Raw genomic sequence first — 24,138 nt, forward strand, 5'->3', positions numbered from 1 at the left:
AAAACATATCTATATTCATATGATGGGGGCTGTGGAGAAAGCATGACATCAGTGGATCTCTTTCCACCTCCTCCTGCAGTTAGTCATGTTTCCACTCACTCCCTCAGACTCAGCCGATCGCCTACCCCTTAACTTTCCCATTATCACATTGCCTTCTAAGCATCTTCCCATTCCCAATAATAATCCTACCTCCTCCCCTTTGAATTATCTGCTCAATCCTGTATCCTACCCTTCCCCCTTTGCTCTTCTGTCACTCATTTCACCTTTAACCCAGGATTCTCCATTCATTATGCCCCACCCCCACCTCCAAGCAAAGGCTAGGCACTCCATCGCTGTCAAAGATTTTCCCTTTCTCCTAGCTACCTCCTTTCATTTCCCTTAGAAGGACACTTGCATGTTTTCAAATTTATTTTCTTTCTGCCTCTCTCTCTCTCCTCTACTATTCCTCACTTTTTCGCACTCTCTGGAGTAGACCTTGACTTTGTGAGATAGTGTAAAATGGGCGATAGTGAGTCACTGCTTCAGAAGTAAAGATGGGGAGAAATCCAAAAGGAGGTGCTAATTGTGTCACCCGCTTACTAAAGACAAGATCGCCCCTCTATCTCATAGGTACTGCTATGTAAAAAAGTTTGAACTATCAACAAAACACAACTGGATAATTAGTTGGCTTTAATCTAAAACTTTTTAAAAAAATTCTCTCAATACATTTTCTGAGGTAAATAGAACAGAAAACAGAAGCTACAGAAGGTTCATCATTGGAACTCTAACATTGTTCTCATTCTCTTATTCAGATACATGTGCATAGTCTCCCTTTAAAAAATAATTCAATATAAATTTGCTTCAATGAAATTTTTAAATTTGTTTTCTTGTTTAACACAGTTCTGAAAAGAAAATGATAAAGACAAATATCATGCTAATACTCATTGATACTGAAGCATCCTGAGGAAAGTAGTGCAAATACTCTAACTGTACAGCAGCAATTTAGAGTTACAGCTCTTGACTAAAATATCAGCCAGAAAATTGGTTTCCACTCACAGTGTGATTCCTGCACCAGAATGGGGTAGGCCCAAGGCCCATATTGGGTTTTGGGCTTCATGGATGTGCAACAAAAGAGCTGCAGACGCTTTTAAAAAATTCATTCACGGGATGTGGGCTTCGCTGGCTGGGCCAGCATTTATTGCCCATCCCTAGATGCCCTTGAGAAGGTGGCGTGGAGCTGACTCCTTGGACTGCTGCAGTCCATGTGATGTTGGCACACCCACAAGTGCTGTTAGGAAGGGAGATCCAGGATTTTGACCCAGCGACAGTGAAGGAGCGATGATATATTTCCAAGTCAGGATAATGAGTGACTTGGAGGGGAACTTCCAGGTGATAGTGTTCCCATATATCTGCTGCCCTTGTTCTTCTAGATAGTAGTGGTCCTGTGTTTGGAACGAGCTGTCAAAGGAGCCTTGGCGAATTCCTGCAGTGCATCTTGTAGATGGTACACACTGCTGCTACTGTGCGTCAGTGATGGAGGGAGTGAATGTTTGTGGATGTGGTGCCAATCAAGCAGGCTGCTTTGTCCTGGATGATGTTAAGCTTCTTGAGTGTGGGGAGCTGCACTCATCCGGGCAAATGGGGAGTATTCCATCACATTCCTGACTTGTGCCTTGGAGACGGTGGACAGGCTTTGGAGAGTCAGGAGGCGAGTCACCTGCCGCAGGATTCCTAGTCTCTGAGCTGCTCTTCTAGCCACAGTATTTATATGGCTAGTCCAGTTTAGCCTCTGGTCAATGGTAATACCCAGGATGTTAATAGTGGAGGATTCAGTGATGGTAATGCCATTGAACATTAAGGGGCAATGGTTGGATTCTCTCTTGTTTGAGATGGTCATTGCCTGACACTTGTGTGGCGCAAATGTTACTTGCCACTTGTCAGCTGGGCATTCTCATTCATGCAGCTCACCAGAAAGGAGCATTTCAATTTTGTATCTTCATTGCTGGCAGAGACCCTCAAACAGAGTCTGAAGTGTGGGGAAGGGGGGCGTTTGGGGGTGGGGGGGGGTTGGGGGGTTGGGGGGCAGGGGGTGACAGGAGAAGGTGTTGGCTGGAAAAGGGGTGCAGTGATTGGGAGAGGAAGGGGCTGAGGGGGTACAGGTAATGATCTTCAGAACTGCAATGGAAATGAAAGGAGCACTTAAGCTCTTCCTGATTCCACGGGGTGAATTTTACAAGAATGTGTATTCCTCTGCAACTTTAAAACAGGCTGTTCCGCAGCGACAATATGCTGGGGTAGACCTTAACAAGGGAAGGATGGGACTTCTGCCCCTCAGGGACAGGAAGTAAAGCCCTCAAGAACTGCCAGCCAATCAGATCAGCTGACAGCTGAGCCGTCCCAGCAGCACCAGACTCAGTAGTGGCCGCTTCTGGGACTATAAGGGAGCTCTGAGAAAAAGATGATGGATACTGGAATTTATGGTAAGTCCAGAGTTTTTGGTCGGGGTGGGATCAGAGAACCTGACAAGAGACGGGGGAGGGGGAAGGTTTCAAAGGTGGGGGAATCGTCGAGAGGCCATTGGGAAGGCACAAAAGGGAGGGTCCCATCTTGGGGAGATCCCCCGCAAAGGAGGTAACCAATCCCCCTTCCTTCCAATCTTTTATTTTGAGTTGGGACAGTAGCAGCTGGCTACTTTCCTTCCACATTCCCTGCCCGCCTTAATGGCAGTGGAAGCAGAAAGAGGCCCTTAAGTGGCCTTTAATTGGCAACTTAGGGGCCTCAATAGGCCTTAGGGCAGACATGCTGGCAGCACCTACTCGCTAATATGAGGGACAACTCAGGGGTGGGCAGGAAAGCGCTGGGCCAGTCACCCTCCAGCCTTCAAATACACCAGTGGGGTGGGTGGGGAAGGGTTGGCGTAAAATTCCACCCGCCCATGTTCAGCTCAGTGCATTTTTCAAATGTATCTTTATGGTGGCCACCTCCAGCAGTTCTGTTTCAACTGGTGCAATATAGGAAGGTGACATTAGTCATGTTTTGTTGAGCCCAGGGCAAACACATCTGCTAAAGCAGGCATTAGTCCTGTTACTAACACATGTAAAAGCCAGACATTTGTCACAAGGATGTGTGTTTTGAAGGTATGATTTATGATATTTTCACTGGCTGGATTTTGAACCGGAACCCCATACAGACAATTGTGTTCTTTTTAAAGAAACAGCCCAGACAGGCTGAGCTGCTACAAAGCACAATTTCCCATTCCACAAAGTTGGAATGAAGACTGACAATCAACCGCCTGGGGAGCATGAAATACCCCTTCTGCCAACTATTCACACCACACTGACACTTTGCAAATGTTTCTGAGATGAGAAATCAAAATTCAAGTACCTGTTCTGAAACAATAACTGCTGCAGACATGAACTAATTAAGCCCCCTCTGAACTAGCAAGGGATTTCAGAGGCAGAAGTGAAAAGAAAGTGAAAAGCTGTACTGAAACAGGAGCTATATGCCTTCTTTCTCTCTCTTTGGAAGTACACTCTGCCCAGTTTGTAAAGTGACCACCCTGAGAAGAAAACAAATGCAAACCGAGATTTTTTTGCACCGTGGAAATCTGCTCCGTACGACTGCATCCAGGAGAACAGCTAAGCTAAACCGCCACAATGTCGAATCACCACAATGAGGCCAATCAAGGACAGCTAATTATATACTCTGTCTCTTCTTTCATGGTCTTTAAAATCCTTATAAGCCTATCCTCTTACTCTGCTATCTGTATTTGTGTCTGCACGGGCCCAGACAAATGTGTGTGACTGTATGAATGGTGTCCCATTTTCTTTTTTGTTAGCTCGGGAATAGATTCAAAAAATTTACCTCGTTCTTTGTTTAACCTAAGAAAACCTTGAAGAGTAATTCTCTACAACCTCGACACTTAAATAGTGGGACGCTTATGGAATTGGCAAAGCACAGCCTCTCTAAATTCTTTAAAAGGAAAACCCTGTTATGGTCAAACGAGGAGTGGGAGAACAGTGGAGTCATTTCACCCCTCCTCACCTGGTCATAACAGATTTTACCCAGATGCAGCATCACCAAATCCCCAAGTCTAACCTCAGGCTTTTGAGAGAGGCTGAGACCTTCAAGTGAAAGCTTTAATGAAGGCATTAAAAAACACAAAAGACAATTAAATTGATAAATTGAGTCATGTTATTGTAGAATATGCCATTTTTCGATTTTAAAACATTTTGTGTGAGCCTTTACTTTGGACATTGAGTTTTCGGCTATTGCAGCAAATGGATTGGGGTTTGAAAATAACCTCAGACAGCACTTTGAGAAAATTGTGGCCAGATTATGCAGTACTCTGGCTCTAAAATAACAGCTGTGCGTTACACAGCTTAAAACCTTTAATTTTGGATATGCCTATCACAGCATCACCTATGGGAGTAACAGGTACTGCAGGTACTTAGAATGAGTTTTCACTTAAATGCACATACCTTCTCATGCCCAAATTTTAAGATATAATAGATGTACTGTACTGACAGTATTTCAAAATCTAAGAGTGGGAAGAACCTCAGCCACCTCATTAATACCTATGGCCCTCCTGATTCCATATTCAGGTGAGTGCCTAAATAGACTAGCAGTCCATCGATCTGAAACAGGCTTAGGCTGCTAATCTTAGTAGTTCAGGGTCCCACGCCAGCAGTAAAGCCCAGAAGAAAATTCAGCTATGCACAGTCAGAGATTGTGTCTCACAAGCTACACGTAGTTGTACCAGTTCTCGAGCACCCTCATTAGTGTTCCTTGAAGGGATTGCTGGAGGCCACAAAACCCCTCCAAAGTTTTATTTTGGTGGAGCCAGAAAGAGCCAGTTTACTCCTTGTTGTTCTACAGAAATATTACAGATTATTGTCAACTGGGTCGTACCCCCTCAGTTTATCCTTTAATTCCACCCCACTCAACCTCACCCCAATTGCTGGCTACATCCAACCTGAGGGCTGCTTGGCATTGGACCTAGCCAAGGTTGTACACCCCCAGTGCGTGAGCTACACCAGAACACATCGTTTCCAATCCTCCTGGATTATCCTGGAGTCCTCAAGAATTAGAGATTCATCTCCTAGACACTGCTGCGCGCAGGCCAGGAGAGAAATCATGGGGCATTAAAAAGATTGTTTTTCTTCAACTTTTCTTTGAACTTTTGTTTATTATTATCGGCATCCATCCATCTCAGGAGACAATGGACTGCGCACAGGGTGTGTGTCACCTTTGTTTCGGGTATAAAAATATTGAGACGGGGGAGAAAACGGCTTGACTCAAAGCAATGATTGAAGTTAGGAAGTCATATGATGAATCCTCCTGGAAAATTTTCCACCAAAATTGGGAACACTATCGGGATACCTGTTTGGTGCCTGATGCCGGCAGAGAAAGGCGTGCAAGGTAGTCACTCCACATGACTCTCAATGAAATGTCATGTGTTCAATTCTCAACCTTATCACACTTGAAATGAATTTTTCACCAGCTAATTAACATTTCACCAACCAGTGATTTTCCATATTCCCTCATGATTTGTCCCCCTAGTCTTTCCATCATTTTTCAGCCACCACTGTTCGATTGTCCTTGAACTCTCTCTGCTTTAAGGAACATATCTCTAGTATTTCCAACTGTCTCATCATGACTAAATTCTCCAATTCCTAGGGTCACTGTAACGAATCTGCTTTGCAAGTTTTCCATAAAATATCCAAAACACACAATACTTCTAGCATGACTAATCAACGTCCTGCATAAATTCATCATTGTTTCCTCATTTCTGTATTGAGTGTGCTGCACATAGAACAAGAATCCTCTTTACCTTTTCATGAAATTTTCCTCATCGAATCCCCCTTTTAAAGATCCATCTATTTGCATCCCTCAAATTCTCTGCTCTGCTAGGGTCCAATTATGGAATTCCTAATTTTTCTGAAATTTCATGTCATCCGGAAGTTTCCTGCGCTTTTCTATCCCCTGACTTATTATCATAAAATTCTGGTGTTATTTCCTCACTGACTATCCAAATTATTTATCTATATGGAGAGCAAGAGGGACACCAGCAGAACCTGGGCTCACTGCCAGCTCCACCTTGTTAATACGAGAAGCATCTTTTGTTCCTGTTCATTGTGGTCAACCCTCTGTCCGAGCCTCCATTTTATCTTTAATAGCAGCGTGCAGGGTTACGGGGAAAAGGCAGGAGATTGGCACTAAGTTAAAATGCTCAGAGAGCCGGTGCTGACATGACGGGCTGAAGGGCCTCCTTCTACATTGTAACAATTCTGTGATTCTGAGATTAAGAGACAACGTTGACAGCATGGGCTTTCATCTTTGAAACGAGTGTCTTATGTGACGCTTTATCATTTTTTAAAAACACATATATATCAGGTCACTCAATTCCTTTTGTCTATTTGTTCAACAACATACAGAGAAAAAAAAACAATAAAATTAATGGACAATGAATGCCCTTTACAAATCCAATGACAGTTGCTGATTAGCCCGTGTCTTTTGAATTGTTCAGTACTGCTATCTCTTATCGTTGTTTACAGCAGCTTTCCTATTACTGATGTGAGGCTAACTTGCCTATTGTTATCTGCATTATCCCTTTCGCTTCTTTTCAACAGGGTGTAACATTTGCTACCACTAGCCCTTCCATGGGCTGCCCAGAGGCTGTTTTTGTTGCCCTGCAACTGCGGGGGGCGCAATCACCACACATGCCTGTGACATCAGTGCCAGCGATGCTGCAGATAGCTGCCTGCATCCAAGAACACTGAAATTAAACTTAATGTTAATACAGAAAGTGCAGTTTATTTAAGGCTTAGCTACATATTTAAGGTAGAAATTTTGGTTATTGAAGTGTTCTGATCTTGTGTATAGTGGCGAGTGAAGCGAGGGAGCGGCGATTGAGGTAGCAATATGAAGTGAAGTGGCAAGTGGGGCAGCGAGGGGATGGCAAGCAGATGGCGAGCATGGATGCGAGTGAAGCAGCGAGCGGGGTAGCGAACAGGTCGACAGGCAAAGCGGCAATTGGGGTGCGTATTCAACGGACAACTGACGCACAACGATACCAGCAGCACTGCGTGTGCACCTACAGACAGAGTGGGTGCTGTCATCAGCTGCATTTGCTGCCACTGCAACTGCAGGGGGCGCACCCACCACACATGCCTGTGACATTAATGCCAGTGTTGTTGCAGGTAGCAACGAGCAGGGCAAGCGAGGGTGGTGAGCATTCAACGGACAATGTACAAATAATAATCACATCAGAGGCACCACACACGTGCCTATTCCAGGAACATAAAAATGACATCAGCAGCATCGACTTCCTGTTAAAGTGCAGTGGCAGAAGATAAATACTGCACAAATCCTTTGTTACACTTGCTGTTTCTGAAGAACTTTATTCATATCTACTCATGGTCAGGAGAGGCCTACAAACACCTACATGTCAACTTCTTGCTCTTAAACTCCATTTTAAAAGCAATGAAGCCAGCAGGGGACACGTTTAAGGGTTGCTATTCAACGCCTTGGGGACATGTATGTGATTGACTCTATGCGGCAAGTGAAGACAGTGATCCCATCCCATGAAATGCCTTTCCATTGTTTTTGAGACCCTTACACATTTGACTGCCTGAAAGGAGCAGTGTTGTGCGATGAGTTCATTTATTTGTTGCTGGAGCAGTTAGGCAGTGATCAATGAACGAATGAATGGGCTAAAAGCAAAAAACTGCAGATGCTGGAAATCCAAAACAAAAATAAAAATAAAAATACCTGGAAAATCTCAGCAGGTCTGGCAGCATCTGCGGAGAGGAACACAGTTAACGTTTCGAGTCCGTATGACTCTTCAACAGAACTAAGTAAAAATAGAAAAGAAGTGAAATATAAGCTGGTTTAGGGGACGGGGGTGGGTAGAGCTGGATAGAGGGTCAGTGATAGGTGGAGATAGCCAAAAGATGTCATTGACAAAAGGACAAAGAGGTGTTGAAGGTGGTGATATTATCTAAGGAATGTGCTAATTAAGGGTAGAAAGCAGGACAAGCAAGGTACAGATAGCCCTAGTGGGGGTGGGGTGAAGGGAAGGGATCGAATTAGGCTAAAAGGTAGAGATAAAACAATGGATGGAAATACATTTAAAAATAATGGAAATAGGTGGGAGAAGAAAAATCTATATAAATTATTGGAAAAGAAAAAAGGGGGGGATCGGAAAGGGGGTGGGGATGGAGGACAGAGTTCATGATCTAAAATTGTGATGAACCTTCCCATGCAACCGCAGAAGGTGTAACACCTGCCCCTTTACTTCCCCTCTCCTCACCGTCCAAGGGCCCAAACACTCCTTTTACGTGAAGCAGCATTTCATGTGCACTTTCCTCAATTTAGTCTACTGCATTCGTTGCTCCCAATGCGGTTTCCTCTACATTGGAGAGACCAAACACAGACTGGGTGACTGCTTTGCAGAACACCTTCGGTCTGTCTGCAAGCATTACCCAGACCTCCCTGTCGCTTGCCATTTCAACACTCCACCCTGCTCTCATGCCCACATGTCCGTCCTTGGCTTGCTGCATTGTTCCAGTGAAGCTCAACGCAAACTGGAGGAACAGCACCTCATCTTCCGACTAGGCACTTTACAGCCTTCCGGACTGAATATTGAGTTCAACAAATTTAGATCATGAACTCTCTCCTCCATCCTCACCCTCTTTCTGATCCCCCCCTTTTTTTCCAATAACTTATATAGATTTTTCCATTATTTTTAAATGTATTTCCATCCATTGTTTTATCTCTACCTTCTAGCCTATTTCAATCCCTTCTCTTCACCCCACCCCACCCCCACTAGGGCTATCTGTACCTTGCTTGTCCTGCTTTCTACCCTTAATTAGCACATTCCTTTAGATAATATCACCACCTTCAACACCTCTTTGTCCTTTTGTCTGTGACATCTTTTGGCAATCTCCACCTATCACTGGCCCTCTATCCAGCTCTTACCCCCACCCCCCCACCGCACCCCCCCCCACCCAACCCCCCTTAAACCAGCTTATATTTCACCTCTTTTCTATTTTTCCTTAGTTCTGTTGAAGAGTCATACGGACTCGAAATATTAACTGTGTTCCTCTCCGCAGATGCTGCCAGACCTGCTGAGTTTTCCAGGTATTTTTATTTTTGAATGAATGGGCTAATTGTCCCAAACTGTAACCTGTGTCCCATCTCCATTAGCAGCCGGCATGGGACAGCATTTACAGAATATGGACAACAGGCTTCTCTTCTGTTGAGTCTTCCACCTTTGTATTTTATCTAACAGGACCCAATAAAATATATGTTACAGGTGTGGACCCTTCAGAAGGTGGATCCACACCTGAAAAATCTACTTCTCTATTCACTCCACCAATACTTACTTTTCCATACAAACATACGAAATAGAAGCAGAAGTAAGCCATTGGGCCCCTCAAGCCTGTTCCGTCATTTAATAGGATCATGGCTGATCTGTTTGTGTTTCGAGTTCTGCATTCCCATCTTCCCCTAATAATCTTCATTCCCTTGCCTAACAAGAATTTATCTACCCCTGCCTTAAAAACATTCAATGACCCAGCCTCTACTGTCCTCTAAGGCAAAGAGTTCCAAAGTCGCACAACCCTCTGAGGGAAAAAATTTCTCCGCATCAGCTATGTTCCTTCTGTCAGGTCACTTTGCTCGTGAACATGGCTGTACGCCTATCTTCCAATGGGTGAGTTGGCAAACAATAAACTGCAGATGCAGAGACCAATATCAGATGAAGCACATGCTGTTTATTTACACAAGTAACAGAGCACTAACACAATGTGTGCTTCTCTGACCAGATTCCATTCTAAACTACCGATTAACATTATAGCCCGCAATTGGGTAATATAGTCATGTGTTCAATCTGCTCACATTCTCTTAAAGGAGTATTGCACCTCAGATTACCACATCCCTCCCCCTTTACTCAAAAGTACAATTTACAATCTTTACAATATATCAATTATTTATATAAATAAACTATTTACAAATTCAGTCTCTCTGGAGGCTTCTTCAAATGTGTCAAAAGTCGTAGTTCTATGACTTCGGACGGTTTATCTAAGGCCTCCCTCTCAGGAGCTATCTGTCCACTAGGTTTCCCAGTAGGAACCTGTAAGTTTGTCTCTTCGAACCTCTCAGGCTCAGCGGATCCTATAAGTACTTCCAAACCAAGAGGAGTTCCTTCCACATGTGGTGTAGACGCCAATGGGAATGTTTTCACCCTCTTTATGGCCCAATCGCATGCACTCCTGCTGCTCCTCCCCTCCAAGTTCAGCAATATGAAGATCAACTGTCAGGATGGTTCTCAAAATCAGCATGTTGGGCAAACCTAAATGCAACAGGGTATGAATTTTGGGGCCTTGTTAATAATTCTGCTTTTTCTTCCTACATGTCTTCTTTTCTTGGGTTTTCTGCCTGGCAGCGCTGACTTAAATCTCGGCTTTCTTTTCAATTTCCCTATTGGCCAGACTAGGCTCAAGTATGAGCTCAACTTGAGTGAACTCAGTGCTTGAGTCTTCCAGCATTTCCTCATCTGTCAGCTCCTTTGAAAACTCAGGGGTCTCTGTTTTTAAAACTTATTGCCTTTTACATAGCTGATTCTTCAGTTCTTCCAGTTCTTTTTTATATTTGTTAGTTGTTTCTTGGAATTTAAGCATTGCTGTGTTTTCTTGGCTAATTTATTTTTCATCTCGGCCAGAGATATGCTGAAATCTTTCAGTTCTCCCTCGTATCTCTTTAGTGATACAAATTGGGATCTGAGGGAATCTTGCAATATGCGAAAGTCCTTCAGCAGGTTTTCTGTTTCTTTTTGGAGGTCACTAACTTCAACTCAAACTCTGTCCTGAAGCATCAGCTCTATGAGTTCCTTTTGGTGAGTCTTTACATACTCCCTATCCAAACAGTAATGTTTCCTGTTTTTGATTGAGATCTCAGTAGTCTCTCAAGATTATCCTCTCTTAACCAGTTTCTTCCGAGGAGACTCAGTCCTCTGCCTGCTCTCACTGTTAGGGGTAGATTAACAGGCTGATTTTTGTACGGTACTGGAACCTTGCATATACCTCTTACTCATACGTCTTCATCAGTGTACGTCTTTAATTTAGCATCTGAATTTTCCAGATTTAAGAGTGGTCTCCTCCATTCAGACATGTGAATGTATGTTCCCCTATAACTGTCGTGAATCTCCCTGTATCCACCTCCACTTGGATGGGTTTTCCATTGACTTCCACTGTCATGTAGATTTGCTCTGCTTCACCCATTTCTAAGTTGTGTAGTGAGTAAATATCTGACTCTGTTTCTTCTGGTTCCTCTATTATGTGGGTTTCACAATTCCTACCTTTTTGTTAAAAACTTTGTCTCAATCTGTCTTTATAATATCGCATTATGTGCCCATTGTGATGGCAGCAGAAACACTCAATTCCTTTAAATTGTCGTTCACTTGCAGGCTGTCTGGTTCCATTTCTGCCATTACTAAATGTGGCTTTTCTCTGTTAAACCATTGCTTTTTGCTGGTCTGTTAATGGTGGCTGTTTACCGCCTTTCCACAGAGTCCATTGCTTGCACGCCATTTCTAACCGGTGCTTCCCTCCCAACGTGACGGATGGTGCCACTTTGTGCTCCTTTGATTGCTTCTGTATCCCTGACTGTGCTCTCCATTGCGAGTGCCAACTCCAGCACCTTGCTGAAGTCTAAATTCGTTTCTGACAACAACCTTTTTCGAATGATGTCTTCATTAATCCCACATACTAATTGGTCTCTTAACATGTCGTTAATCGATGTCCCGAACTCACAGTGCTCTGTTAGTGGTTTCAAAGCTGCTACATAGCCCTGTCCCTCCAGGGGCAGAACATCTCGAATTGAATTTAAATCACTGCATTGTTATCGAGAGCTTTGGCTGAAAGTGATTTTTCACAAGATTAACCAACTCATCAAAGCTCTTGGAATCTGAGGTGTTGGATGCCATTAGACTATGAATTAGGCCGTATGTTTTACTGCCACATGTCGATAAGAGGATCACTCACCTCTTCTCCTCCCCTGATATGTCGTTGGCCAAAAAGAAAAACACAAGGTGTTCAATAAATTGTGACCAGTCAGCGGTGGTCTGATCAAATGGTTCAATACGGTCAAACTGTGGCATACCAGAGGGAGATAACTTCAACGACTATGGTGAGGGCCGTACTTACAATCGCAAGGTACGGCTGATTCACTTCAGTGGAATTTTCACAGCTTTCCTTGGTGTCATTGACTGGTTGTGTTTTGCCTCATCGCCAGATGTTATGTTCCTTCTGTCAGCTCGCTTTGCTTGTGAACATGGCTGCACCCCTATCTACCAATGGATGAGTTGGCAAACAATATACTGCAGATGCAGAGACCAATATAAGATGAAGCACATGCTGTTTATTTACACAAGTAACAGAGCACTAAAACATGTGTGCTTCTCAGACCAGACCCTGTTCTAAACTACTGATTAACATTGTAGCCCACGCTACACAGCAATCGGGTAATACAGTCACGTGGTCAATCTCCTCACATTCTTTTAAAGGTGTATTGCACATCAGATTACCACATCATCTCTGTCCTATAAGGGCGACCCCTAATTTTATAACAGTGCCCCCTAGTTCTGGACTCACCCACAAGAGGAAACATCCTTTTCATATCCACCCTGTCAAGATTATTCAGGATCTTATAAACTTCAATCAAGTCAGCCCTCACTCTTCTAAACTCCACTGGAAACAAGTCCAGTCTGTCCAACCTTTCCTCATAAGACAACCCACTCATTCCAGGTATCAATCTAGTAAACCTCCTCTGAACCGCCTCCAACACATTTACATCCTTTCTTAAATAAGGAGACCAAAACTGCACATGCGGTCTCACCAACACTCTGTATAACTGAAGCATAACATCCTTACTTTAATGAGCAGTTCCTCTCGTAATAAAGGATAACATTCCATTAGCCTTCTTGATTACTTGCTGGTTCTCCATACTAACTTTTGTGACTTATGCACGAGAACACCTATATCCCTCTGCACCTGGGAATTCTGCAATCATTCTCCGTTTAAGTAATGCTTTGCTTTTTTATTCTTCCTGCCAAAGTGGATAACTTCACATTTTCCCACATTACACTCCATCTGCCAGATTTTTTCCCACTCACTCAACTTATCCAAAACTGTCTGCAAACTCCTTATGTCTTCTTGACAACATAATTTCCCACCAATCTTTGTGTTGTCGCAAATTTAGCTTCCATACCTTTGCTCCCCTCACCTAAGCCATTGATATAAATTGTAAAAAGTTGAGGCCACAGCATAGACCCTTGCGGGACTCCACTTGTCACATCCTGCTAATCAGACAAAGATCCATTTATGCATACTCTCTGTTTCTGCCAGCCAGCCAATCTTCTACCCAGGCTAATATGCTATTCCAAATACTATGAGCTTTTATTTTCCACAATAACCTTTGATGTGGCACCTTATCAGGTGCTTTCTGGAAATCCAAGAAAAGTAGGTCTCCAGGCTCCCCTCTATCCACTCCGCTGCACACGTTACTCCTTCAACGATCTGTAATAAATTGGTTAAGCATGATTTCCCTTTCATAAAACCAAGCTGACTCTTCCTGATCACCTTGGGCTTTTCTAAGTGCCCAGTTATAACCTCTTTAATGATTGACTCGAACATCTTCCTCATGAGAGACTCCAAGCTAACTGGCCTATAGTTTCCTGTTTTCCGTTTCCCTCCCTTCTTGAATAGAGGGGTTACATTTGCTACTTTCCAGTCTGATGGAACATTCCAGAATCTAGGGAATTTTGGAAAATTAACACCAACGCATCTACTACCGCATTAGCCACCTCTTTTAAGATTGTAGGGTGAAGTCCATATGGACCTGAAGACTTATCAGCCCGCAACTCCATCAGTTTGCTTAGTACCACTTCCCTACTGATTGTAATTTCACCAAGGCCAGGATTTTTACCTCATCGGGCAAGCACGCACCCGACCCAAATGACCATAAAATGACACCTGATGGCACCAGGTGAGCACCCTGACATCATTGTGCACTTGTGCGATATTTTGGTCAGTGGGTGCGCACAGGAGTTGGCAGTGCGTCCACTGACAATTAACAGGCCTATTAAGGCCATTAAAGTACCAATTAAATGTAAGTTTTCACTGCTCATCCAACCTTACGGTTGGCGGGCAGGCAAATTTTTAGGAAACCTCATTCACGGGCAAGATGAGGTTTCCAACAGCAATGAAAATAAAATTAAAATGTTAACTTTTCATTAATAACATGTCCCTGCCCATGTGATAGATTCACATGAGGGGACATGTATTGTAATATTTCAAAACTCTTCATTTTTGATTTTTTATATCTTCAGCTCCCTAGGGCAGCTCTGTGCCTCAGGGAGCTTTTCTTGCACGCACTTGCGCACTTGTGTGAGGTTCCCTGCTCACCCTCCTTCTCCCATATCACACAGGCAGCGCTGAGTGCTGCAGCATGCATTTCACCTTGGATGGGCCTGAATTGGCCCGCCAGCGTGAAATCATGGTCGCAGCCTGATCACAGGTGGTGGTCGGCTTCCCGACTGCTCCTGCTCACTCCCGCCGAGCCCGCCTGCCAAGGGCAAAATTCTGCCTCAAGTTTCACTCTCCACTTCATCTCCTGATTTGCAGCTACTACTGGAATGTTTTTTGCATCCCTTATAGTGATGACAGAAGCAAAATATTTGTTCATTTCATCTGTCATTTCCTTATTGTCTACTATTAACTCCTCACTGTCGCTCTCTAGAGGACCAACACTCACTTTACCTACTCTTTTCTTGTTTAAACACCTTTAAAAACTCTTGCTATCCATTTTTACATTTCTAGCTAGCTTCCTCTCATACTCTAATTTCCTGCTCCTGATTAACCTTTCAGTCATTCTCTACTGTTCTTTATATTCTGACCAATCATTTGACCTGCCACTCATTTTTGCGCAGTTCTTTGCTTTTTCCTTAAATTTGATGCTTTCCCTAACTTCTTTAGTTAACCATGGAAGGTGGATCTTCCCTTTACAACTTTTATTTATAGTAGGAATATACTGGGGAGGCGATGGCATAGTGCTATTGGACTGGTATTCAAAGACCCACGGTAATGCTCTGGTGACCCAGGACCATGAAACCATTGTCGATTGTTGTAAAAACCCATCTGGTTCACTAACATCCTTTAGGGAAGGAAATCTGCCATCCTTACCTGGTTTAGCCTAAATGTGACTTCAGACCCACAGCCATGTAGTTGATTCTTACAAAATGCCCTCTGAAATGGCTTAGCAAGCCACCCTGTTCTCAAGGGCAATTAGGGATGGGCAATAAATGCTGGCCTGGGCAGTGACGCCCTCATTCCATGAACAAATAAAATTTAAAAAAAACTTATTCTGAGTATTCTGAAATATCCCCTTAAACGTCTGCCATTGCTTCTCTATTGATCTATCCCCTAGCCCAATATCCTAGTTCACTTCAGCTAGCTCAGCTTTCGTGAACATATAGTTACCCTTATCTAAGTTTAAAATACTAGTTTTAGGCCCACACTTCTCCCTTTCAAATCGGATGTAAAATTCAATCATATTGTAGTCACTGCTACCTAGTGGTGCCTTTGCTCTAAGGTCATTAATTAATCCTGTCACATTACACATCTCCAAGTCTAATATAACCTGCTCTTGTTTGATTCCAGAAATTATCTCGAAAGCATTCTATGAACTCCTCACCTGGGCTACTACTGCCAACCTGATTTATCCAGTTTATGTATGGATTAAAGCCACCCATGATTACTGCCATCCCTTTATCACAAGCACTCAATATTTCTTCTTGTATACTTTGTCCTACATTGTGGTTACTGTTAGGGGCCCTGTAGACCACTCCCGGTGGTGACTTATTACCTCTGCTATTCCTCATCTCCACCTAAACTGATTCTACATCCTGATCTCCTGGACCAAGGTCATCTCTAACCATTGAACAAATGGCATCCTTGATTAACAGTGCTACCCCTCTACCTTTACCCAGCTTCCTATTTTTCTTGAAGGTCATATACACCTCAATATTTAGGACCAATTCCTATCATCACTACTATTACTATTTTCCTCTCTTACCTTCTCTCTATTCTTTGATACACCACATCTATCTACATTTGATCTTTTGCCCCCTCTATTTAGTTTAGTTCCAACATTCTCTGTTTTTGTTTCAGATTTCCAGCAGTTGCAGTTGTTTGTTCCAATATAAACGTGGAGATAGAGGAGGAGAAATTTAGTTACCCTGCACCACTTCTAACTGCCTGCCCAGCCTGTGGCACTGCCTGAGGCATTGCCTGATATGGGAAATCGATGTGATTCTGCACAGCAAAGCTATGTGAATACATTTCTCCCTCACAAAATGGCAAGGGCTGACAGGAAGATTTTTAACATATTATCCATATAAATGCCAGTAAGATTTTTAATAGGTTAAACATAAACAAGTGGAAGATTTTTAATCGGGTAAATATAAACGAGTTAAAATTTTTGATGTATTCTATATAACAACAAACTGCATTTACGCAGCATCTTTCATGTCATAATATGATCCAAGACACCCTTGGGTTATAATCAACAAAATAAATAAAGAAGGAGACATTAGAGTAGGTTACCAAAAGCTTGTCAGGGAGGTAGGTTTTGAGAAGCGTCAAAAGAAGAGTGGGAGGTGGCGAAGGGCACAGTTTAGCCGACTGAATTGTAGAGCTTACGGTGTAGACTATTGAAGGCATTGGGCTGAATTTTGCCGTCAGCGAGCAGGGGGCGGGGCCTGCTCGCCGACGCGTAAAATGACGCGGGATGATGTTGGGGGGAACCCCCACCCCCCGACATCATCCCGGCCAATTTAAATTTTCAGGAAAGTTGGGGCACAGCAAAATCATTATTTTTCTATTTTTAATGTTTATACAAGTGTCAGCGATCTCCCTGATCTCACTTAGCCTCAGGGAGATATGCGCTCTTTCCTGTGCATGCACGAAAGAGCGCACTCTCGCATTTGGGGAACCCCACACCCTTCCCCACCACCCCCCCCCCACCCCCCGCCCATACAGGAAGCACACTTAAAATGGCGGCAGGGCCTGCTTCTCCGGCGGGGATTGGCTCCCCGCCCGCCGGAGATTGGGTCAGGCCTGCCTGCCTGATGGGCAGAAAATTGGTGAATCAAAAGAAATGGGGTTTGAAATTGGCCCTCTTTGGGAATGTTTTCCACCCAGAAAACAGGCTCAAAAGTGACCTAATTCACAGGGCTATACCCTGCACTCTAAGGATGACTGAAATACATCCAACATTATAGTGTCCTTGACTAATTTTCAGGCATTCAAGGCAACTGCCTTCAACAGGCACTCGGCACCTTGCATGCGTTAATGAGGGCTTAACATCTATTAATGAGGCATGGGGTTATGGCAATGCGCTTGGCAGGATGGTGTGTGGTTTTGGGTTTGATGTTATTTGGGAGGTGCTGGGGTCTGTCAGTATTGTGTTGGAGAGGGAAGAGTTTTCACGTTGTAGGAAAGAGTGAAAAAGATGGGCCCTCAAGGTGAGAGACAATAACAGGCTGTAAAGAAGGACACAGAATGGGACAGGAGCAACAAATGAAGGAAGGCCTGATCATCCTGACCAGGGGGTTGAGAGCAGGAAGGAGAAGCGTGAAGGTGAATGAATGTCATAAGCCTTCAATTCCCCTCTGGTGTCCGTTTTGATGGCCCTTGTCACTTAAACCATCTGAAGTTTAAAATCAAAAGTTTAATGAGCCATTAATGGATCTTATGCCTGCTTTACAAAAGACCCAGCCCTGGCCCTAGCCACAAACAGCTTTTGAATTGCAGAAAATCTAGGTGGATTTCCCTCAACTTTGGAGAAGTCCCTTTCTACTTAAATTGGGAGCTCTTGAAATACCAAGGACTACCCAAAGCTTTTAAGAATCCATTTACGAAATTCTGCTTCCACATTTCAAAAGCTGGATTCCAGTTATGGTGGGGTTGCCAACTGTGATTAAATGGAGGTTTCATCACATGATTTGCCCACATGCTCCAGTCATTGGTCGGCCAACACATCTCTCCTTGTGATGTGCTACCTTTCTAATGCCAACTGGAAAGCAAAAAGACTCATTACCTAATTGGATGATGCTTGACTGTCAGCCAAACCACTTTTTTTAAAGCCCATTTTCAATGTTTTTATATCTGGTAAAGAGAAATGTTCAAAGAAAATGACAAAAATAAATGTTTTTTTAACGTCCCAATAATTTTTCTCCAGGGTTGCACACAGCCGTCCTGGAGATTGATCTTCAATTCCTGGAGACCCCAGGCCAATCCTGGAGGGTTGTCAACCCTAAGTTGGAGTCAAGAACAGAGCCTTTCAAGTGCACCGTTCAAAGGGCTGCTTGTGGCACTTGTGTGTGGTCAGGGGATTGAGGACTAAGGGGAGCAATTAGAGAAGTGGGGAAAAACGCCCCGTCTGACAGATTTGGGAACTGTGTCATGAGAGGCCATATAACGTGACGCCCCTCCAGCCAATTAGAGTTAACTATCAGGAAAGATTGGCACCCAACGGCTGTTTAGTTGGGCAGTTCAGCACAAGAGACTAAGCGAAAATCATTTATCACCTCAACTGAAATCAAAAAGAAATTCAATTCAATTCCAAAGTGTGTTGGAATTAACAGGATGGTGTAAAAAAGCCTGAAAGGAATTGTCCCACGGGAAGAAAATGTTACACTGACATGGAATGTGTACAAATGCAAGGCTTTTATTAAAATAGATTTTTAATATATATAGGTTTTTATAAGATTTTAGAAAATAAAAATTATGAGCAACTCAATGAATTAGATATGAAAAATTAACTCTCATTTCATGCATCTTTCTGATGCTTTTATCTTTTAACTTCTCATGAATAATTGCAATTCTACACTGAGCTACAATTTCTTGCATTTAACAGCATTTTATTGCACACACAGCGAAACATTTATTACATTTTTAAAGTGCAATCTAGTTTGCGTCATCTGTCTTTGTCAATTCTTTATCAGGCAGATATTACAATGGTTGAAGTTTTGGAACATTTTAACTCTTTTGTGGAAATAATGATCTGAATGCAGTGGAATTAACTTCTTGACACATAACATAACCAAAGACACGAGTATTAAACTTGCAACTTGCTATAATCATTGAATCATAGAAGGATACCGCATAGAAGGAGGCCATTCAGCCCATCATGCCTGTGCTGGCTCTTTGGTAGAGCTATCCAGTTAGTCCTACTCCACTCTTCTTTCCCCTTAGCCCTGAAATTTACTTCCCTTTAAGTATTTATCCAATTCTCAATTGAATGTTGCTATTCAATCTGCTTCCACCACCCTTTCAGTGTATTTTAGAGCATAATAACTTGTGTTTAATTGTTTCCTCATATCACCTCACATCAATTGCTACATAAGTGAGTGTATTGAGATGTAATGACTGCGTGGAATGCACACCAAGCTGGTGATTTCCAGCTATGATCCCATCATTTTTGGCCAGATCATTTGGGAAACACCACATTTGGTCAGAGCAGAAGAATTCAGGCATGAGTATAGGTAGTCACCTGCCACATTGGCAGGGATACCCTTCTGGGTACTAAGTGAAACTTCATGATCCAACCTATAATTGGGTTTTCCAGGGTCAGACTTTAACATAGTGATCTAGCAGTGCAGAAATCCTGATGTGAGGGCATTGGTGCTAATATAAACTTGACAGTTTGAATGAAACATCAGTTGTGGTAATTAGCTGTAAAAATGGAATTATGTTCAGCCTGGCCTGTAACTGTAAGGCCACTGTTCCAGTATTTCTCATGGGAAGGTTTAATTAGGCAAATTGTTAACTGTTCAGATCAATTGTGAATTTGAGGAGAAGCCAACATAAAATGAGTAAGCTTTCTTTGCTTTATTAAAATTATTCTGCAGCAACAAAATATTATATTTTGAAGCATGATACTTGGAAATGTGACTGACATGTGCTTCATTAAACGCATAACTAAACATATTCATGGAGAAGTACTTAAAAGTGTAGTTGCTCAGTAACTGGTACAAACAATCTTTCTTTTGAGAATATATCTGGTAGACAAAATCAGGACAATTTTTGAGTTTAATTATACTGGAGCTGGACTCACGATGAATAATAAATTTCATTTAGTTAGGGGGTGATGGTGTTAAAATCCTTATGTTGTAGTTTGAAACTTGGTTATCATGAAAGCCTCTAGAGTGAGTGAGTGAAGTGGAAAGAACAGCTTTAGAGGGTGATGGAGTGGATTCATTTACCATGGGGCAATTATGGTCTGGCTTGCTGTGTGAAAAGGCTGTGAGGAAACATATTGAAACCTCATTTAATTAAAAAGTTTCGGAACTTTCATAACTAGCTTCATCAACCTGTTTTTTATCTATGGCTTGGTATTTTTTCTCCTTTTCCCACAGAGAATGTGCCAGGGTTCATTACTAGCCAATAGTGGAACCATAACCTTGTCATAATGCTTGTGATATTGCTTTAATATATTTCCATTCGTTCAACTCTGTAACCCTTGGAATAAACTACTCACTTATCAGTTTGACTGTGAATCAATCAAAGGGCAGCTTTTCTTTTATTCTTTCACAGGACATGGGTGTTGCAGGCTAGGCCAGCATTTTTTGTTACACTTGAGAAGGTGGTTGTGAGCTGCCTTTTTGAACCGCTGCAGTCTATGTGGTGCAGGTACACCCACAGTGTTTAATGTTGTTAAGGCCTTATCAAGCCAAGGACTTTATTACTCACCTATCACTGATATTCAGTAACCCATTTTTGCACAGTAGGAATAGTTTGTTAATCGTTTTTACATAAATTCTATTCCTTTTTAATGTAGGACTTTTCCACAACAACAACTTACATTTATCTACTATCCTCAATACTGAATTTTTTTCCACTTGGATATGATCCTTGCATGTGAACCAATGCTCAGTTGGTAGCACTTCTGACTCTGTAGGTTGAAGTCCAATTCCATAGACTTCAGCACAAAGATCTGGGCTGACAGTCCAGTGTAGTAGTGAGGGAGAGCTGCACTGCTGGAGGTGCTGCCTTTCAGCTGAAATGTTAAGCTGAGGCCCTCTCTGCTTTCTAAGGTGGACATAAAAAATCCCATGGAAATATTTTGAAGAAGATTAAGGGAGTTGTCCTCACTGTCCTGACAAATATTTCCCATTCAATCAACATCATTAAAAACAGGTTATTTGGTTATGCTGTTTGTGGGAGTTTACTGTGCACAAATTGGCTCCTGTGTTTCCTACATTACATCAGTGACTACATTTCAAGAGTAATTCATTGGTCTTAAAGAGCTTTGCAAACCTGAGGTCATGAAAGCTGCTATATAAATGCAAATCTTTTTTAATATAAATTAAGGGTTATCTTTTTTCTGAGCTCCCATCTATCCCTGAACTTCTATTGTGCTCCACCTGCTCCCCCTCCCCTTAAACAGTGTAAAATCCATCACAGTTTCTATTTCTCTTTAGCTCTGAAGAAGTCATATGGACTCAAAATGTTAACTCTGTTTCTCTCCACAGATGCTGTCAGACCTTCCAGATAGATGGGAACACCTGGAAGTTCCCCTCCAAGTCACTCACCACCCTGACTTGGAAATACATCGCCATTCCTTCACTGTCACTGGGTCAAAATCCTGGAACTCCCTCCCTAACAGTACTGTGGATGTACCTACACCACATGGACTGCAGCAGTTCAAGAAAGCAGCTCACTACCACCTTCTCAAGGGCAACTAAGGATGGGCATTAAATGCTGGCCCAGCCAGCGAAGCCCACATCTCATGAATGAATTAAAAAAAAACCTGCTGAGTATTTCCAGCATTTTCTATTTTTTTTTGAATGATCTAACTCCTCCTAATTCCAAACTTTCAGTCTGGACTCTTCTTATGCGCTTCCTCTGAATACATATTCAAATGAACCATTTCCGAATTTGTTACTGCTTCCTCGTTTATTTTCTCCAATAGGAACTTTAGTCAGTTTTGCTAAGCATCTACTACCCAAATCAGCAGCAAGTTGGTGATCAAAATAGTCAAACTGCACAACTAGCATAGACATTGGTCATGCTTCATTGAGTCAGTATGGACAGGGGTAAATATCACAGAGGTGGCAGTGGTAATATCACTGGGCTAGTATTCCAGAGGCCCAAGTTAATGCTCTGGGGGTAGGTGTTCAAACCCCATCATAGCAGTTAGTAGAATTTAAATTCAATTAATTTTAGAAATGGTGACCATGAAGCTAACGTCAATTGTTGTAAAAGTTAATGAAAGCCCTTTGGGGAAGGAAATCTGCCATCCTTACCTAGTCTACACGTTAACTCCGGATCCACAGTAACGTGGTTGACTCTTAACTGCCTAGTAAGCCTCTTGCAAGTGACGCCTACGTCCCATGAAATAATTTAAAAAAATAACTCAGTTGGGGGAGGTGGGGTGCGGGGGATGTTAAAAAAAATGTTCACACGCTGTCGCTCCATGTTGCACATGTACCAGTGAGGCTGCAGTATCAAGGATTTTTCCTACAGGCGGAGCATTGCTCTGTGGGCGTCTGCAAACAGTCTAAAGAAATGGCACAGTCTTAAATTCTTTTCATTGCAAAACTAATATTTGGGGAGGGGAGGGGGAGAGGGAACTCGCATAGTTTGTAACATTTCTTTTGTCCCAGACGAAATACTTATGAATAGGGTCTCTCTTACACCTTGCTCCTTCAGTTTTCTGTAGCTGTAATCTCCAGCGGTGATCCAGGAGCTAATCTCTCCGGGTTCTGGGGAAGTGGGGGCTCAGTACTGAACCTGTTGGAATAGTTTAATCCCCAAATTGGAAGAGTATTATCCAAAACACTCAGCCACCTGTTTGAGGGAAGATTGGGGAGGTGGGGGGTGGGGTGGATTAGACATATACAATATTTCAACCATTTTTGAATAATAGTACAAAACCTGAATTCAAAATCAGGCAAAATGAAGCATAAACGTCTATTGCCTTAAACGAATAAACAAATGAGATTTTCTTATAATAAGTGATTCGAGCTTACCTGTGATATGAAAAAGAAACACCAACCAATACAGCTGGAACAAAATCATGTTTTTTCCTTATAAAATGTTGCGAGAAAATCCACAGGTTTGGAAACGTTGTAAAATCCTGGAGTTCCCACGCAGACTTTGCCGCAAACTCTTACTGAATCTTTTCTCTCTGCCCTCAAATATCTCGCTCTGAGGCAATCCCCTCAGTGTAGGCGAGTAAAAGTCATCCCTTTCAGGCAGATTTCCTTGAAACTAAGACCTTTTTCCATCTTCTCTTGGGAATCTTCCTTCCCCCTTTTCTCCCCGCCGAGTTTCTGGACTGAGAAAGCAAAGAAGGAAAAGCGTCACTTGTGCTGAGAAGAGCACAGTGATTCATGACTACAAGAGACTGCAACAAGCTGCACTACTCTCTCCACATCATTCCCGCCCGGAACATTACTAAAATAACAGCCATCTCTGGGACTCTGACACTCCCAAAATATCATTTCACCCCTGAATCATTGCTCAACTAAAATAAGACAATTCTCTAACAACATTAGCACCATCCCACCCCGCCTAGAATTATTACTGGTCTATTAATAACACGAAGAATGTTGCTTTAAAGGCCTGACAAGAATTACTACAGCTCCTCACACCCGGCTTCCTGTAAGGACTCCATCCTATTCTCTCAGTTCCTTCGCCTCCATCGCATCTGTTCTGATGATGCTACCTTCAAAAACAGTTCCTCTGACATGTCCTCTGTCTTCCTTAACCGAGGTTTTCCACCCACGGTCGTTGACAGGGCCCTCAACCGTGTCCGGCCCATCTCCCGTGCATCCATGCATCTTCTTCTCCCTCCCAGAAACATGATAGTGTCCCCCTTGTCCTCAATTATCACCCCACCAGCCTCTGCATTCAAAGGATCATCCTCCGCCATTTCCACCAACTCCAGCATGATGCCACCACCAAACATATCTTCCCTTCACCCCCCCGGCGGCATTCCGTAGGGATCATTCCCTCCGGGACACCCTGGTCCACTCCTCCATCACCCCCTACTCCTCAACCTATGGCACCTCCCCATGCCCACGCAAAA

General features: G+C 42.9%; 1 protein-coding gene across 2 annotated transcripts in view; it reads right to left on the bottom strand.

Moving 5' to 3' along the window:
• Positions 1–23,468, bottom strand: part of tie1 (tyrosine kinase with immunoglobulin-like and EGF-like domains 1) — a 94,412-nt gene extending 70,944 nt beyond the window's left edge. For both annotated transcript variants that reach the window (XM_041208638.1, XM_041208637.1), the window contains exon 1: positions 23,078–23,468. In XM_041208638.1, coding sequence (XP_041064572.1) covers positions 23,078–23,126 — 49 coding nt within the window. In that variant the 5' untranslated portion in view covers positions 23,127–23,468. The remainder of the gene's footprint in view (positions 1–23,077) is intronic.
• Positions 23,469–24,138: the final 670 nt, after the last annotated feature.

Source organism: Carcharodon carcharias, chromosome 16, assembly GCF_017639515.1.
Source record: "Carcharodon carcharias isolate sCarCar2 chromosome 16, sCarCar2.pri, whole genome shotgun sequence".
Taxonomy (NCBI): Eukaryota; Metazoa; Chordata; class Chondrichthyes; order Lamniformes; family Lamnidae; genus Carcharodon; species Carcharodon carcharias.